The 19341-nt window shown below is 35.4% G+C and overlaps 2 protein-coding genes across 2 annotated transcripts in view; both read left to right on the top strand.

Annotated features, from left to right (window-relative positions):
- Nucleotides 1–8686, top strand: part of slc1a4 (solute carrier family 1 member 4) — a 20200-nt gene extending 11514 nt beyond the window's left edge. The window contains exons 5-8 of the mRNA XM_008430361.2: nt 283–516; nt 599–793; nt 1421–1555; nt 2845–8686. Of these exons, the coding sequence (XP_008428583.1) occupies nt 283–516; nt 599–793; nt 1421–1555; nt 2845–3079 (799 nt within the window). The 3' untranslated portion in view covers nt 3080–8686. The remainder of the gene's footprint in view (nt 1–282; nt 517–598; nt 794–1420; nt 1556–2844) is intronic.
- A 932-nt stretch (nt 8687–9618) lies between these two features.
- Nucleotides 9619–19341, top strand: part of LOC103477312 (stromal membrane-associated protein 1) — a 79029-nt gene continuing 69306 nt past the window's right edge. The window contains exons 1-2 of the mRNA XM_008430360.2: nt 9619–9944; nt 18900–19033. Of these exons, the coding sequence (XP_008428582.1) occupies nt 9827–9944; nt 18900–19033 (252 nt within the window). The 5' untranslated portion in view covers nt 9619–9826. The remainder of the gene's footprint in view (nt 9945–18899; nt 19034–19341) is intronic.

Genomic DNA, 19341 nt, shown 5'->3' with positions numbered 1-19341 from the left:
CAACCCCAACGGAAGCCCAGCCCGTCACCTACCAACCCCAACGGAAGCCCAGCCCGTCACCTAGCAACCCAAGCTGAGCCAGCAGCAGCTTATTTGGATTTAAAGTGACAGAGTCCCTAAAACAGCTCATAGGCAGAACTGAGCAGATTAAAATCTCACTATCTAAGAATGATTTTGTGCAAAAGTTTTATGAATATGTTTTGTACCGCCCATACACCTGTTCTAATCCTTTAAAGCTTGACCATGATCTTATTTCATAGCATCTTCTTCTGATTTTCTTAGGTATATTCCCTTCGGCATCATGTTTCTTGTGGGGAGTAAGATCGTAGAAATGGAAGATGTGGTTCTTCTGGTCACAAGCTTGGGGAAATACATTTTCGCTTCAATCCTGGGCCACATCATCCATGGAGGCATCGTTCTTCCCCTCATCTACTTTGCCTTCACCCGAAAGAACCCCTTCAGCTTCCTTTCGGGCCTCATCACACCCTTCACCACCGCCTTCGCCACCTGCTCCAGGTACCCACTGATACATCTGACTTCCTCAACATCAGCTATATAGAAAATATCTAAGTTTTGTTGTTCTTTTTCCCCTCACCAGTTCGGCAACTCTTCCTTCAATGATTAAGTGTGTGGAAGAAAACAACGGTGTGGACAAGCGCATTAGCCGCTTCATCCTGCCCATTGGAGCGACGGTGAACATGGATGGAGCAGCCATTTTCCAGTGCATTGCCGCCGTCTTCATCGCACAACTCAACAACACTGAACTGAACGCTGGACAGATCTTCACCATTTTGTAAGTTTTATTATGAAACTACAATGCAGAAAGAGTTAATACACACTGAACCCATTAAACGTCTTCATAACTTTTTATTCATGATGCTGTTTGTTCACCACTGTTTTCTGAGATTAAATCACATATGGATGAACGCTTTTTACTAGTTATTTGACTTCTGACCACTATGGAAACACAAAATATTACCAAGTATTTTTGGTCTAGTTTTTAGTACAAATGTTTACAATAAGACGAGAATGACTTACAAGTTAGTTTTCAACAAGAAACAGGAGCTTAAGTCAATAATTTTTTAATATTGATGAAAAATTGCTAGTACTGAAAGCTATTACTTTTTCATCAATTTTAAGGAATTACTGACTTAAAACAAGTTCACATTTCTTCCTGAAAAGGTACCTGTAAGTTTTCTTATTTCAAATTTACAAAGATATTTGCACTAGAAGCCAGACCATAAATAATAATAATATTTTGTGTTTTTGTAGTGAAAGCAGTTGGAATGCAAATGCCTTCACATGGTTCACCAGCTTTAGTATAAACATATGAGAAACAATTAAGAGTGTTGATTCTGGGGTTGCACGTGGTTTTAATGTGTTTTGAAACGGTTTGGTTACATGTTGCGATTACTTGTAGGGTAACGGCCACAGCCTCCAGCGTTGGCGCCGCAGGCATCCCGGCTGGTGGCATCATCACCATCGCCATCATCCTGGAGGCCATCGGCCTGCCGACCAACGATCTGTCCCTCATGCTGGCCGTTGACTGGATTGTGTGAGTAAATTTACTCTCACCCTGGAAAACACCCAACATTGTAAGGCAGGGAACGCTGTTTCTAGAATTTTCCCAGAGGAAACCAACTCTTTTTCCGCTTTCCAGTTGAAAAGTTGGAATTTCAACATGGCGGCACCCATGGACATTGTCTGCAAACATCATTAAAGCTTTACTTTCAATGAGCAAACATCATTTTTAATTTGTACTGTTTTGTACTTTCAGGCGCTTCATGTAATATTGATTTTCGATGCATTCTTATTTGTGTGTCTTGTAATATAAACATCTTTCAAGCACACATTGCTGTTGTTAACGCGGAGCGGCCATATTGGAAATCGGTCGAAGCTGCTCCCAGTTTCCCAATGGGAACTCTGACTTTGGAGGGAAATCTGGTTGATTTTTCTGACTGGGAAGTCAGAAATTCCCAGTTCTGAGTACAACTGGAGTTAAATGGCATTAATGTAGCAATTTAAGCAAAAGTTCACTTCCTGGAGGAGGAGTATGACATCAAAAAGCCAGAACATGGAGAATTAGGACTGAAACTATTAAGTGGATTAATTGCTATTAATCGATTATTGAAATAATCAACAACTAATTTAGTAACTGATTGTTAAATGCCAGCAATTAAGCCAAAACTCTACAAAAATTATACATTTGCATTTAAAAGCCGGGGGAGGGGGGGGGGGACTTTGTCTGTTAATTATTTACCCAGAATTCCTCAATTGTCAGTTTTAGCTTCACCTGCTTCAATTTGTGGAAAAAAAAGAATAAAAATACAAATAAATCTCATATTAAGCACCTTTTGCTGTCCATTTATTAATTAGTTAATGCAAAAAAAAAAAAAAAGTGTTCACAAAAGGAACACCATTGTTGCATTTCTGCCAATAAAATTAAATTGAATTATTCATTTGCTTTTTTATGTTTGTGGTTTATGTGGCTAAATAAAAATATACGGAATGTGACCATTTTTTTTATATCGGATTGCAGGTAGACCCGTCACAATAAGCAATAAATCAAGCACATGACAAATTAAAACAAACTCAGTGATTCAAATATTAATATAAATAATTCATTTTATTTGTTGTTTCTGTTTATTTGTTTTGGATATTTTAAATGTCTTCCAGTTTCAGTGTTTAATGTTCATTTGAATGTAAAGTTTGGGAATGTGTTATTTATCAGAATAACTTCTGGGTCAATTTATCATCCAGCAGAATTTCTTGTGGCAGGCCTTTTTGCAGCTCTGTAGAGAATATTTTAAAATAATATACATGTTTCTTCCTCTTTGTGCTCAGGGATCGTACCACCACCGTGGTGAACGTGGAGGGCGACGCTCTGGGTGCAGGAATCCTCCACCACATCAACCAGCTGGAAATGAAAAAGCACCAACAGGAAGTGGCGGAGGAGCTGGAAGAGGTCAAGGTTGAATCTGTGGCAAACGTTCAGGCGGAGGAGGAGACGTCGCCGCTCGTCATGCGCCAAACCAAAATCCTGGAGGGAATGCCCGAAGCCATCGAGTCTGTCCTGTGAACCCAGGCAGACTTCTGTCTGACCGTCTGACCTGAGATTTGTGATGTTGCTGCTGATCGGGCATCAGTGCGACCCGATGTCCTTTAAAAAAACAAACAAAAACAAAACAAACAAAAAAAAACAAGAAGGAAAGTTTGCAACTTTGAAGGTAAAATGAAAAAGTCATCAAGAGTCTGTCTGCAGTGCATCCAGGATTCTAATTCAGGATGGTACATAATGCAATTCAGAAATATTTTTCTAATTAAATACTCAACATAAGCGGTTAGTGGTTTCATTTTTGTTTTAGTTTTTTGCTCGTATTAACTCTAAAATAGGCCAGAAACATTCCGACAAATTTTCAAGATTTGCTTGCTTCACTTACAGTAGCTCTCAAAAGTCCACAAAACCGTATTAAAATGCTTAGTTTGTTCATTTTAAACTCTTTAATGTATCACTTAAAAGCTATTCCCACACGAAGTGCAAAATATCCTGCTCAATTTATGTAGAAACCAAAATATTATGTGAGTAAATAGTATAAAAAAACAACAAAAAACCCAGCAATAATCTGGTTGCGTAAATGTGCACACCCTAAAACTTTTGGTTCAGTTAATTATAGTGAAACTAAAATAAAGTCATGCTAGTTCTTCTGACATTAGCCCATTTTCATCCTTTAGCTAAAGCCACAGTTTGCAGAGAGGTTACAAAGCATCAAAACGATTTTATTGTACAAAGGTATCAGTCAGGAGAAGAGTATAAAAAAAGCCACAGTGTTAAATATTTGCACACCGTGTCCCTAACTGGCAGAAGATGTTTTGGTTTGATGAAACAACCAGGACCATTTGGAAAGGAGGTCTACAATATACGGTTAGTACAAAAATGGATTAGCTTGAGGCAAACGTGGTGGCAGCATCATGCCTCGAGGTTACTTTTCTTTCTTTGTAATTGAGTTACATCTTGGATTAATCAGCAAAAATGTGACTCAAACTTGAAGGATTGGTTTAAGGTGTTCAAACAAATGCAACTGGATTATTGTGCCTTTTATTTTTTTTCTTTTACCAGATTTGTTTTACAGCCAATTGTACAGTATTTGTGCCACATTAACACATAAACGTTGCATTTTAACGTGGATGTGGACGTTTTTAAGAGCCACTGCAGAGTAAAGACAGAAACAGCTGTTAATGTTCTGTTTTCTGAACATTATGGATTCCTTCATTTGTATTTACCATCAAAAAGAAGAATGCAGGACCATTATTGACCTTAAAGGAATAACTATCAAATTATCGACATTGTTTTGAGTAAGTGATACATTCCATCGCTTGATCATGTCTGATGAAAACAGAGATGATAGTCGCTATTTCAGGTCAAAATAACAGATTTTTTTTGTTTCATAATTAGTTGGAGTTGAATTTGCAGCTGAATTTGGCTCCAAATCCTGAAAAGTAGATTTTTTTCCCCCTACAATGTTACATTACATTTGGGTGTGTGTTGGCAAATATTGGGCCTATATCTTAGTTATACTTCATGCTACATTATGAGTCAAACATTGGCTAAATATGGTAAAACATTAATGCCCTCGTGTGGGAAAGATCACTTAAATCCCCCTGAATGCTCAATGTTGAGCAAATAGAAGATTGAATTGTTAACAAAGCCTTGGTTTTATTACAGAAGCTTTTAACTGCCAGAGCTAGGAAATAAATTCAAGAGCACAGTCTCACTAAACATTCATCTAACTCGTCTTAATGACATGAAAATATGTTTCTTTGACAAATTACAACTTGCTAAAAGGGCAAAAGGAGGCTCCAACTCTAACTGGTTCTAAAAAGAGATACGTAAATATCTTGTTTAAATGAGAAAGTTTCTAGTTTTTCAGAGTTTTTTTTTATCTCGTTACAAGAGTTTTTTGACTTGGCAAGGTGCTGTGCCTGAATTTATTTTCTAGCTTTAGCAGTGAAGGTCTTCCGTATTTTCCAGATATCTGAAACCATGGGAGAAAGTGATCTGATGCTTGCTCCCTATTTTCAAGCTGATTTCTACATTTTTTTTTAGGTTTTAAAAAAAACACTAACACCTCAACTTCTTTAAAGCTCAGCTAACTCACCAAGCTAGCTAGCTCAGCTAGCCTAACATCGCAGCAAACTAACGTTAGCTGCTTTTTAATAAGTTATCAGTCTAAGTTTCTTTTCAGACTTGATCTTTAAATTTATTTGTTATAATGCATTTTATCTGTATTGCTAAAAGCTTTTGGAAAGTATGTTGGCCACAAATTTGCAAAGTATGCTAGCTTACTAACCTGCTAAAGCAGTGCTAACATTCAGCTAACGGTTAGTTTAGGATAGCATTCATCTTTTAGCTGAAGTTTTAGTCGGACTGCCTTAGTTAGCAGACTTTATGTTAAAATAAGTTGTAAGCATAACTGAAAATTTGATTTTTATATATTAAGACATTAATTAATGTCTAAGGGTCATTACTGTAGCAGCTAAATCAAATGGGTTTTACTGTAATTGTTCACTTTTTGCCAAAAATCTGACTTGTGAAGACACTAAAACTACCAAAATGGCCCCTGTTAAGGCCACCAGGGTGTATTTAAATCTGGGTGCCATTTGTTATGTAATTCTACTTCCTGATTACACAGAAAACTAGACGGAGCACTGTAAAAATAAAAACATAAACATAAGGACTGGATGTAAATGTTGACAATACTTGCATGTTTGCTGACTGTGTTTAAACACTAATGTACACTACATAGTTATTGAAAAGCAGTTATAAGTGAACACATGTCTATTTGGCAGCCATTTTTAAATTCAAAATGGCAGCTATAATGGCATCAAAGGCCAGAAGTGAAAAAAGTATGCACATAAGTTAAATATGTACTAATTTCTTCTAAAGATAAGTGATCCAATGATTTAAATATTTTATTAAATAAAAACAATGAAATGCTGAACACGTTCATTAAGCTAATTTAATGAATGTATAAATATTACAGCATTTATTCTTTTTTCTAGTCATTTTTAGTAAAAAAAATTCCACCATTGAGTACACAAATAAGTTGTGACAAATACTTATTTAAATAATTTAAGTATGGAAATCCATACATCAACAAATACTGAAATAATTGTTTTTACATTATAATTTCAGATTTTAATTTTCCACATTTAATTATTTGTTTTAATAAATTGAAACATTTAAGTAATTACATATTGCTTATTTAATATATTATAGTTTAAATTCTTACAAGTGTAAAAGTAATTTGGCAAATTTGTGGCACTTTTGGTAAAAGACAATAAAATTATGGGGATCAAAATAGATGTGAAATTCAGATTTTGGCTTAAAGTGAGCGATGTTGATCTTTACAAGTCTCCACTACATAATTAAATAAAAATAAAAAAGCTGAATTTCTACTAATTATCAAAAACCTCTGTGAAATTTGTAGCGCTGTTCATTCTTTCCAACACATGCTGACAGGATCTCGTCTGACGTCAAGCTAATTATGGGTGCAGCTTGTTTTGTTTGGCGTCACGAAAGCTCTCCAGTCTGAAAGTCAAACATTTCGCTCAGATGAAATGAATGGTGGCTGCTTTGAAAATATGTTGCAGTAAAATAAAAGGTTCTCCCTCTGTTTACACTCTAACACTGGACCAAAACGCATGATGAATACGCCGTAATTCACATAATTATTATTGTTTTTGTTTACTGTTTTATCTTTTTTTGCTGTTAAACTACACTGGAAGTTATAGAAGGCTATAGATGATATTTGTCTGGTTTTAAAACCAAACATGGTGGCAGAAATGTGATGGTGCGTTCGTGTGACATAATCCTATAATGCCACTTTTACCAACTTTGGTTAATATTGGTTGTACGACGGAGTATTAGGGCCACACTAAGAAAAGTAACATTGTGAGTCATAATATTAGGAGAATGAGGTTGAAATTATATGAGAATAAAGTTGTAGTATCATGAGAATAGTTACAATATTGGGACTTTATTCTTGTATTATTTTAACTTTATTCACTCGACTTTGTCTTGTAATTTATTCTCGTAAAATGGCTATACAAACCATATTATGACTTTATTCTCATATTATTGCGACTTTACTCGTATTAATTTGAGTTTCTTGTAATACTACAACTTTCGTAAAATGATTACTTGTATCATTTTGAGTTTAATCTTGTACTTTATTCTTGTAATTTGACTTTTTTTGTTTTACTTCGACGTTATTCTTGTATTCTACTAATTAGTATTATGACTATACCCGTAAAATTAAGACCTTATTCTCATATTATTGCACCTTTATTCTCGTATTAATTCGTGTTTATTCTTGTATTACTATGGCTTCATTTTTGTAATACTACAACTTTCTTGTCATATTATTTTGACTTCATTCTTATACAACTTTATTCTTATAGTGCGTCTTCATTCTCGTAACATTTTGACATTTTTGTAACATTTTTACTTTTTTTTGACTTTATTCTTGTACTTTATTCCCGTAATTTGATTATTCCCGCATTATTTCGACGTTATTCTCATAATATGACTACCCTATACCCATAATATTACGATTTTATTCTCTTAATTCGAGTTTATTCTCGTAATGCTGCAACTTTGTTGTAGTATTATTTTGGCTTCATTCTCGTGCGACTTCATTCTCGTAATATTATAAGTTTGTTCTCCTCATAACTTTATTTATTTTCCTTATCTTCGCCCTGATTCTCCGTCGTACGGTTGAAAAGTCAGCTCGTCTGTTTTCTTCTTGCATATTTTTATTACTTTGCCTGTTGATCCCTCTTTAAATGAAAATCAGTCCCTGTCGTTGACATTGTTGCTCCTTTTTTTAAAGCTTAGCTGTTTGTGAGCCCCACGTTTCTGCACGGTGTGCTCTTTTCATTTTTGGATTATTTTGGGGGGAATAATCTGGTGCTGTTGTCGTTTGTGCCAAATCTACAATCTCTCTTTGAAAGCTGCAACTTGACCAATAAGCCCCTGGCTCCCTCTAGTGGCTATAATGTGAAAATGCTATTAAAAAAATACTGTGGTGCAAAAGCAACGTTTCCTATTTATTCATGTTATTTAACACTAAGAAGCGGAAGATGATTCTGATCCAGTGCTTGCTAATGTGATGTTATGTATTCTCTGAAAACCACTGCAGTGTGACGGTTTATTTTATTTTTTTGTGGACTCTTGGGAATGTGGAAATTCAGTAAAGATGTCACAAATGTCTGCTTTAATTAAAAAAAATGAAGAAACGTTTCAGTCATTAGACATATCAGATTAATTAACCTCACTCTGAGTTGTACCTGACTATGTGGTACATGGAATTTATATCCATATATATATATATTTGATAATTTATTGTGATTTGTTTAACTTTTATGAATCATTTTTACTTGTTTTTCTTAACACTATACACTTTCCCCCTCAGTTTTCAATGTTTCTACCGTAAGAACACAATTTATATCCTGAATCCTGTCAAACAGAATGTAAGTAATTTTTGCTCTTATTTTTAGTGCTTAAAATGACTGCTATGTTATGCTATGTTACCTGTGACATGTCCGTGTCTAACATTGTACAGCTGTTTGCTGTTAGTCCTGCTGCCTGTCTTCATTAAAGACGTTTTCTTTTTTTTGTTTTTGACATGAGTGGTGAATTTATTAATCATTTATTTTGACCTGATTCAGATATAAATACATGTAAAAAGTTTAAAATATCCTTGAGAGGTTGATTAATTTTAGTAATTCAATTCAAAAATTGAAACTTGTACAAGTAAATTGATGATGGCTTAAAACTGAGGAAAACCCAAAGTCATGTCTTTCAGAAAAAATTTATATTGTATGAAAAAACAAAACAATTATTAACAGAGAAATGTCATGTATAATAAGCCTGTTAGTCGTAAATCAGACGATAATAGGCATCCAGTTTATGGGTAATAAGAGACAAATGGACTTTAATAAAGAAGCGGGATCTTAGAAGAAAGTTGAGTGGAAAGAAAACTACTATAAAAGGACTGGGCTGTTGCTCACATGTCTGAGTTTTGACTTTTATCCTCATTTATTACTTTTTTCCCCTGAGAATTCTGAAAAACACGAATACTTTGAAATTAATCTCAAATTTTTTATTTAAAAAATTTTAGATTTTTTTTTGGTAGGATTAAATTAAAACAAATTTTTGAATTTTTGAAAAACATAAATTTCCATTTTTTTAAAAAACATTTTTGGGATTATTCCCAAAATTTTGAGGAAATGTTTGACTTTTCAAACAGAAATGTTCTTTTTTTCTTTCTAAAAAAAATTCTGATCCATCTCAAAATTTTTGTTTTTTCAAGTAAATGTTTGACTTTTTCAAACTCTGAAATTTCTGTTTTTTTTCTAGAACACTTATGAGAATAATCTCAAAATGAGTAGCAAATTTTCAACTTTTCAAACTTAGAAATTAACATGTTTTTTAATGAAATTTCTGAGTCATCTCAAAATTTCTGAGTTTTTTCTTATTTTGGCGGAAATCTACTCTTTTCTGTTTGTTTCTTTCTTTCTCCCCACTCTAAATTTGCGGCTGTGAATCAGGCGTTTCGCTGTAAATTCCCACAGTCCTGAACGCAGCAGGGATGACACCTCAACATCCATCCAACCTGCCGCTGCTAGCAGGTTGATAGCTAACCGGAGAGAGTTCAGGGCGGCGCGGCTTCATCATGAGGACGTCCCTCCATCGTTAACCGGCACCGAAGACTCCCACGGCTCCCCACCCAGCTGGACTCACCGCCCCACCGCGGAAAGCGAGATGACGACCCGGTCGGAGAGAGAAAAAGCCCAGAAACTGAACGAGCAGCATCAGGCTATTCTTACCAAACTGCTGCGAGAAGAGGACAACAAGTACTGTGCAGACTGTGAGGCTAAAGGTAGGCAGGACACGGTCCACAGTGACCGGGGGACACGGGGGACACGCTTGGACATTGTCCACCATGCACAGCAATACATGTCTCTGCTGCATTTTGCACTGAGATGTTTGTAATTTTCATTAATACAGTTTAAACACTCAGAGATTAAATTTACAAAACGAAAATGTCATTTTTTTTATTTTCAATTGAATTAAAATAAATAGGTTTATGAAACTTCCGCTGAGTATTTTCAAAATAAAACACTTAAAAAAAAAGTTTGTATCAAATTCCTATCTTTAAAAACGGTTTTTTAATATATTAAAATTGTGTATCTGAGCTGAATTCGTTTATTTTTTCCTTAAAATAATTGTCTTCTATTTTCTGTGTATATGGAGTTTAAATGCCTTTCTCTTATTATGTATCTGAACGCCTCTTTGTTCCGGTTGTAAGTGGGTTCATCGTGGGTAACTTGAGGCTGTAGTATCGATGTCGTGTCCTTGACTGGGTTATTAATGAGCGGAAAACGTGCGTGTCCCGTGGAGCAGCGTGGAATCTCAGGTGTTCTTGACTCTCTGATTGCGTCCTATTGAAAAAGGAAAAAAAAAAAAAAGCACACACCGGCATTCTGCTGCTGCAGCATCTTCACCAGACTCCATTGGAAAAAACGAAACTTTATCATTCTCTTGCACAAAATCATAAAATACAATATGAGCAAATACATGTGATAAAAGCGTAGATGTGCTTCCTCAATTCGGCATATTTCAGATATAATTAAAGTGATTATTACTGTGCAGAAATTTGTACGCATTTAAATCAATGGTTGAGCTACAATTTCCAACGAAATCTTGCTGTTTAATCAGGTTTTGCTATTATTGCATGTCAATGTGAAAGGATGCAATTTTGAATTGGTAAATTGGGTTTTAAAGGGCACATATCGGGGTTACCGCTGGGTGAGATGACGTCTCTTTTGCGTCATCGCCGCGCCTCTTCTGCAATCAGTGAGTCAGTGATTCATCTATCGGCTCTTTTTCTGCTTATTCGCTGGGATTGAGGAGCAGTTTTAGAGCTGGGTGGATTTTCAATCAGTTTTTTTTCATAGATTTATCACAAATCAAAACCTGAATATTCTGGCACACACGCTTGGAAAATACTTTGTTTTAATTAGTGGAACGCTTCAGGGTGGTTCAAGGTGCGGCCCGGGGGCCTTTTTGTGGCCTTTGGAATAATATTGTCTGGTCAAGATTGGTACAACGCAGATGGTCACTTTTTGTAATTAGGATGAGATTTCCATGGCAAGGAACTGATACAGCTGCTGACAACCGCTCAGAGTGCTGAGCTCTGCAGCCGTTGATCAGCTCTTTTAGTCTTCGGAGCGACACTGCATGTAGTTGTTGTTTCCTGCCAGCTGCAGGCGGAGTGTCAGAGGTGCGGCTGCATGCCTACATGACGAAACGCTGCAGAGTGCTGAATCATCTCGTCCTCTGAGCTGTAATTTCACCCTCTGTCCTACTTGTCTTCACACACTGCCCTACTTTTTTCCCTCCATGTGGATCCGTGACAGACGAGATTCTCCCTCATATCAGTTTCGTTCGTTCATTGTGTTTGTCTACTAGAGTTCAGCCTAGATGTGAATCAAGTGCTGCACAAGCTGTCTCAGTTCTTGGCTTGATGTCAGCATCAGTTTGGTTAGAAATTATGAATTTTCCTGGTTGGCACATTCTGTGCAACCTCAGCAGATCTTAGCTAGTAGCTTCAGGCTTCTCGCCGCTTTGATGACCTGTTTTGATAGCAGTTCACTGTCAGATGTGTGAAATACAAGGACAGCTTTAAAATAAATGGATGTTTTACTGCAGAAGTTTAACTAAACATTGAACAGTTTAGGAAAAAAAATCAATCTTTATTTCATCAGATTTATTCAGGGCCAAAAAATGTGTAGGTTTTTTTTTTTTAAACAAAAAAACATTACTTGTGCTAAATTAGCATATTTATGCTTATTATGCTACATTTGTACATTAAAGGAAGACAATTAAAGATTTGTTGTACTGTATCAGTGATGGATACTGCTTACTAAAACGGTAGTTGTGCTAAACCTTAAGCACTAATCATAACCATTAGTTCTGCTAACGCTACAGTGGTATTAAGCTTATATTGTGAAACATTTTTCAGCCATATTTTCCAGCTCTACTAAACTGCTGAACGAAAAATTTGACTTAGAACTGAAAGTTGAGCTCTAAAGATCTAGGTCTGAAGTTATATTTTGTTTTTTAAACAACAAAATCTTGCTAGAACATTTTTATTTTAATGTTTTTTTTGTAACTTTACTGTGATTCAAAAATCCACACAGATTTAGTCATTATCAGGTTTAACTGTCTTTTAAAAAGTATGACTTGGATCAAACCTTTTGGGGTTTCCTTCCACAAACTTCTTATTCTAACTTTTAACATTTACATTTTATTAAATATCAGAAATTGGTGCTCCTTTTACATTGTCGTGTCTTTTGAGAGATACTTATCTCATATCCAAGGAAACGTCTCAGATGAATTAAAATAATCTAATTTGGCTCGGGGATTGAATAATTTTGGGTGTAATGTAAATCCTCCCTGCAATGCCGTTTATCGCCAGCAGGTGGAGAACTCTTTTCACCGTCTCATTTTGTGCCTTTTTAGTTTGACTTAATCAGATGTTGCATCTATAAATGTCTGGTTTACAGTCATATCAAACAATCCATTATACATTTAAAAAATTCGAGTGTTTTTGTTTCCCTATTTAACTGTTAAGCTCATAATTTCCGAGTATTCATCATTTCTTAACGTGTATTTAGATTTTTCCTCTTCACATTTCTTGGATCTGCATTCCCTCAGGAAATCAGCAGGGGGCAGCACAGATCTGCTGTGTTTTTCCCTTATGGGTGTCTTGTTCTCTGTTTTCCAGCATTCGAGTTTCCACGTTATAGTTCTGTAATTTACAGTGAGGGAAATTTGTATTAATTAGCAAATGGAGGTTGTTAACCTTCAGTAAAGGAGAATTCAGCACAGAGATGGTTTATTTTCCTGCTTGCAGCAGCAGCACTCAGCCTCTTAACCCAAGATTAATGGTTTCCTTCAAAAAATTTAATAAATAAAATATAAAAAAATAAACCACACTATCTTGGCTAGATGTACATTGAGTATTAGGACATTTTTAGGATGTTTTATTGGAGAAATGACATGGAAGTGTAGACTAATACAGATATAAAATAATGTTTTTTAATAGCTGTCTGCTCAGGTTTTTGTGGTGCAGAGCAAAAGGTGCAACTAGGAAAAACCAGAACGGTTTGTTGCTAAAGAAGCTGGTTGTTCAAATAATGCTTTATTCAACTTTATTAATGGAAAATTGAGTGGAAGGAAAACGTGTGGTTTTGAAAGATGCACAAGCAGCAGCGATAACTAAATCGTTGAGAGTAAAAAGAAATCCAAATCAAATTCTGGTTGTTAAGTTAATGGATTTTGAATCTATTTAAAATATAAATCCCCTTTTTATATTGGATTAATGAAATAAATGCTCTTATATTTTCTTGGACTTGATTTAAGTCCACATTAGCAAGTTTTCCCCCTTTACTTTATGAAATTATCATTTATTGTAACCAAAGTAGGGCAGTAACTAATGATTATTTTAGTAATTAATTAATTGTAGGTAAAAAAAAATTGGGGACATTCTGCAGATTTTCATTTAACCAGTTAAGCCTATTTTTTAAAATATTAAAAATACATAAAAATACAAATAAACAATAATTAAATTCTTTTTTTAAATACGAAAATAAATTTTCTTTGCCTAAAATGCAGAAACATAGCATTGCTCTAGTGTACGGTTAATCAACTGTTCAAAGCTGACCTGAAGATTTTTTTTTCAATTAACCAATTAATAATTGTATTGCAAAAGGTGCTTAATTTTTTTTATATTACAGAATTTGAATCAGGTGAAGCTAAAACTATGCCACTTGAGGAGTTCTGGGTGTAACCTATTTCCAGATAAATGTTTTTTGGAAGTATAAAAATGTCCAAAAAGTGAATTTTGCACAACAGTTTTCCTAGAACAAGCCCAAATCACCACCCCGCCACCTCCATGCCTCACAGTTAGCATAAACACATTTAGGCTCATTTGGTGTTTGTTTTTCCTGCCAGACAGAAAATTTCTCCTCCAATCATCGGAGCAACACTCTGACTCATCATGGTTACTTGAAACATTTCAGCTTTGAGCTCAGCTCGTTGTCTCAGCTAAAAGGGTTGGCTGTGAAGGAGTGCAGCCACCGTTTCCTCCTCTCTGCCACTGTCGCACACTTCCCGACACAGCCGCCCTCCAGTTGTTCTGCTGACTGTCCTCAGGTTGACAGTTGGGGCTTTAATTTCATGCTCTGCTAGCTGCCCCCCTCTCCGCATCTCTTCTTGTCAGTTTGAAAGCTCAGCTGTCACTCATCAAGGCTCCTGGGTGTTTCTCCGCCTGTGTCTCAATGTGCTGGGACGCTTTGCTTTGTCGGTCTCCGTCCGTGTTTCACTTTGTATGCGTGTGCCGTCGGTGGACATGACACTAGCTGCGTTTTGTTAGTCTATATTACGCCTACGTCAAAACCCCCCTCACCCCAAACAAACAACAAAACAATATAAAATTTCGCCTAAAAAGTGATATTGAAATCACGCGTGAATAAACTTGTTCACGCGATATAATAAGTTTGTGAAAAAAAAAAAAACAAACATGGCGGCGACGGATGTAAACATAGCCATCTGAGACGTTAGCGTCTTATTCAGCCGTTGGACTGGAAAGCTGCGTATGCGGCGTCTTTTTATTTTATTTATTGGCGTCTTTTTATTTTATTTATTGGCGGTTGACAAAAAAACGTTCGTTACGCATTACCGCCAGTTTTCAACACATACGAATGACAACTTTTTTAACCCAACTGTGCGATGCCGTGAGAGCTCCGATGGAGTCAGCTGTACCTCACTGTGGGGAAAAATAACAACACACAAACCACGAAGAAGACTACTTCCTGTTGTCTTCTTCGTGGCTTTAGATGGTAGCTTTCAGTTGTTGATCACGTGACTTGTGAGATGTAAAAGTGTTCTGTTTGGCTGACAAACCACACATCCCAGCGCAACATTTTTTTTTATTGACAAAGGTGAATGTTGTTTTCGAAATGGACGTGTTTCCATTAAACACATTTATTTTCGTAATTTCATTTTGGTTAACGGAACTACAGCTATGTGTAATAATGTGTCTGAATACTTGTTTTCGCCGTGTTTTTGAGTAACTATCTTTCCATCTCCATTTAAATGTTTGTTGTGAGGTGAATGTAGGAGAATTCAGTTCAGCTTTTGTTGTGTTCAAACGGGAGGCTAGTATCTTTAACAACAGAAACAGAAAGCAAAATAAATTCATCTCCATAGGAGAATATGACAAAGATTTATTTATTAACTTCTTCAAGAATCAGAATTACACATACATTTTTTCAGGATTTGGCAGTATTTTCTCACATGACCAGGGTCAAACATTTTGGATTTCCTCACAAGATTTTTAAGGTTTTTTTAGACTATCAGCTTATTTCCCAGCACACATTTATCACCTAAGATTTGTTTTACTTTTTACCCTTGACTGTAGTTAAAGAGATGGGAATCATTCTGTATCTAAACCTCTGATATTGACATTAATAAATCTGAAATATCCTTTCCCTCATTATTGTGGCATTTAGCAAATAGAAATAATTTCGGTAATTCTAACTGACCTAAAACACAAAAAATGCAGTCTGATTTAACGTCGGACAGTAAGAAAAAAAAAGTTTTTTTTTTTGTAATGTCAGGTAATATGCAAATAATTTGATTTAACTAATATCACTTGATCAAACCTTTTCTAACATTTTACACCACAAAAAAGTAATAAAAGTATGTATGTAAGGTATTTTTGAATTTTAATGATTCGTGTTATTGTATCGAGTCAATATCGATATTGGCCAATACTTAAAGTTGCAATATTGTTATTGTATTGGAAGTGAAAAAGTTGTATTAGGACACTCCTAGTGAAAATGTCCTTATTTTCCTTATTGTTTTTTTTTATTTGGATAGATTATCAAACCTATTTCTCACCTCTATAACCCTTTTTAGATGAGCACCATGCTTTGTGAAAGTGGTTCCAATAAGTTGGACATGTAAAGTTTGTAAATATGATCACATTACCAGTAAAACGGAGATGATTTGAAAGCAGACCAAGCTGAAGTCTGATAGATATTGATAGATTTCCAACAGATAGAGTCCAGCTTACAATGGCTGAGCTGCTTGATTTTAGGCTTAACACTCATTCAGCTGCCTTAATGCCCCCTCAGGCTGGATAGCGCATTAGTGCCACTGCATTAGCACGATGATGCTCTTAGTCAAACCCAGCAAGCCCACTAGGCTTCCTGCACCACCATTATGTAGCCTGGATCCATAAAAGTTAAGCCGTTGCACTTTATGTGTTTAAAGTCACAAGTAAGCTTCATGTTCTGGACGGGGATGGAGCATGAGTGCTGCGGCGGGATTGCAGCCACTAGCCCATTAAAATAATTTCACTGTCATTTCTATGCTGTCTCCTATTCATCCCCATAGAGATTTGGTTTGAGGCTGGGTAATTTTCTGCCTCTTTCTACTTGCTGGTTGTTGCATCCCTGGGAAGATTTCACTGGAGACCACTTAAACCTGAGACGGGCTGGAAAATAAATCAATAATATATAACGTGATAAACACGTGATCAATATCAACAGATAATATTCAATATGTAGGATATTCACTGAGCTCAGATCCAGAACCGCACAGCATTCTGGGAGATGTAGACAGAGAAAAGGGCTGTAGCTGCTCCATATCTCAAGCTTAGCTAAGCAATGTTGGTGGAATCAACTCTCACTCTTTGGTTACCTAGCAACTCTGTCATTCTTTGGTTACCTAGCAACGACCTGTTGAGTAATTTTTGAAGCTGCAGTTTGAGGTTTTGCCACTGTGCCTCATAACTACTTAAAAATAATAAAAAAAACAACTTTGTGGAAAACTGTGGATAAAGCGGGAAAGGTCACGTCACCAGTTTGGAAGTAGTTCAGATATTTTAAACGGGAAGTTAATTATTATTGGTACTGACTGAAATAAAATGCTTATATTGTTACCAAGATGGGTTGGGTTTGATTTGGCCAAACATAAATATGTAACTTCAAAACTGTTTTTCTTTTTACCTCCATTTTATTTAATTTTATTTCCCTAAAGAAAATAGAATAAAAATATATTCATATATAGATTATCACCCTCTCTCTAAATATGTAGTGTCAGAGAAAATATAAAAATAAATCGAAATGTTAACTAATTTTGCCCAACCATAACCAATCTGAAATCATCTAGCAAGTGCAAATAAAAATATTTAAATAGGCAAACAAGACAAACTGCTGTAGTCCAACAGAAAATTAATTTTAAAGACGTTAAAAATGTTGACATTCCTTTTTTAAAGAACTTTAACATTGTGTGCAATGTCAAGAATCTTGTTTTATTATAAAAGGAAATATAAAAAAAAAACACAAAAAGCTTGACACCAAAATATGTCACAAAAACTTTAATTTCATATTGATTAGAAACTTTGTTAATTTAATTTTTTTCCATTTATCAGTCATTTGATATATACATTTTTACACCAGTGTCAAAAATCCTCGATTTTTACCGTAAACAAGACAATATGGCAGACGCCTGGTTTGACTCAAATCTTTCCCTGTGGAAGAATGTGTTTAAAGTCTGCTTTGTTGCATATTAATGAATGATCTGGCAGCTTTTTGTAGTTTATTGAGATTTATAGCACTTGGCAGGTTTGAACCAACTCAGAGCATTTTTCTTTGATGTAAAGCCTTTGGTCTTCAATCACAGCGGTGTTCAATTACAGCTTTTATTCATCAGGTGAAAATGATAAAGTATGCCGGCTAAAGTTAAAAAACGAAGCCTTTTAAAGTCTTAAGTGGAAAACATGCTGTTTTCTCTAAAGAGAAAACAGCATGTTTTCTCTTTAGTTTGATTTGTTTTCATGTAAACCACATATAATGTGATCTATTTTAGTGCTGTCTTTTTTTGGCATGGGCACCAAAAATGTCAATTTTTAGTTTTTCTTTCTAAATATAACAGCAAATCAATTGTATTTTTTTTATCTGCTAAATAATCAATAAACTAAATGCACATTAAAAAATAAAATAAAATAAGCAAGCAAGCAGTCTGATTACTGTAGGGAAATGGGGTGTTAATTATTGTAGATTTAAAACAAAAATGGGTCTTAAAATCAACGTTTTGCATAATTTTCAAAATTTTTCTTTTTGTTTTTTAGTATGTCTTTTTAGCAACAAGAACAGAATATCCCTCACTCTTCCTTTATTTTGCGAAGTTGCATATTAATAAAAGTCACTGGATTTTTTTGGTCTCTTTTACTAATAAATTAAAGTAAAAGCAAAAACCTGGATGAATATTTTGTGTTGCCCCTTCCTGGTATCCATGAAACTTTCCCCCCAATATAGTTTTTTAAATGTGGATCTGCATGAACTGCAAAAAAACAAAACAAATAAAACCTTTAGGCTATTTTACAACTATGATCATTGACTACCCAGAATCGTTCCAAGGCCCCCTGTGCCGCTCTTTGGACACCCCTAATCTAGTTTAATCAATAAGAATAGTTTATATTTTAATGTAAAATCTCTAGAAGACATTTTAAATGTCAAAAATAAATAAACCAAACAATATAAACAGCAAAAAAAAATTATGGACTCTCTGCAAACAAAATTGTCCTTTTTTGTTGTCCAGTAGAAAGAGAAAAATGACAAATCATCCAAATGGAAATGATTGAGATTGTTTTAATTTATCTTACGATTAATTGATTTATTGCGACGGGCCTAATTATAATGTAATGTGTTACATTTGAGCTTTTAAAGTGAAAGTGTTCTTCTTCCTCTTCCTGTTAAAGGGCCTCGATGGGCGTCATGGAACCTCGGGGTGTTCATGTGCATCCGCTGCGCCGGCATCCACCGCAACCTGGGCGTCCACATCTCCAGGGTCAAATCCGTCAACCTGGACCAGTGGACACCTGAGCAGATCCAGGTATCTGAACCACAATGTGAGCCATAAATGATCAATGTCTTTGCTTGAAGTAGACACACCTTTTCTGTCTCATTCACTCATTTGCTGGGTTAGACGTGTGGAGTTTTTATTTCTGAAAATAAAGAAGAAAGATGGGGATTTAATGAAAGACGTTGGGAGAAAAAAGGATTTGTGTCGTTTGAAAACGACTTGAGTCGTTTGCCTTTAAGCCCAAAAGAAAATCTTTTATTGAAGCAGCAAAGATGATTCAGATCTAAAACCAGAGGAATTATTTACCACTGCAAGGAAGAACGTCTGCTGCAGTTATA

This window comes from Poecilia reticulata, linkage group LG15, assembly GCF_000633615.1.
Source record: "Poecilia reticulata strain Guanapo linkage group LG15, Guppy_female_1.0+MT, whole genome shotgun sequence".
Lineage (NCBI taxonomy): Eukaryota > Metazoa > Chordata > Actinopteri > Cyprinodontiformes > Poeciliidae > Poecilia > Poecilia reticulata.
This window is presented reverse-complemented; position numbering and strand designations above follow the sequence as displayed.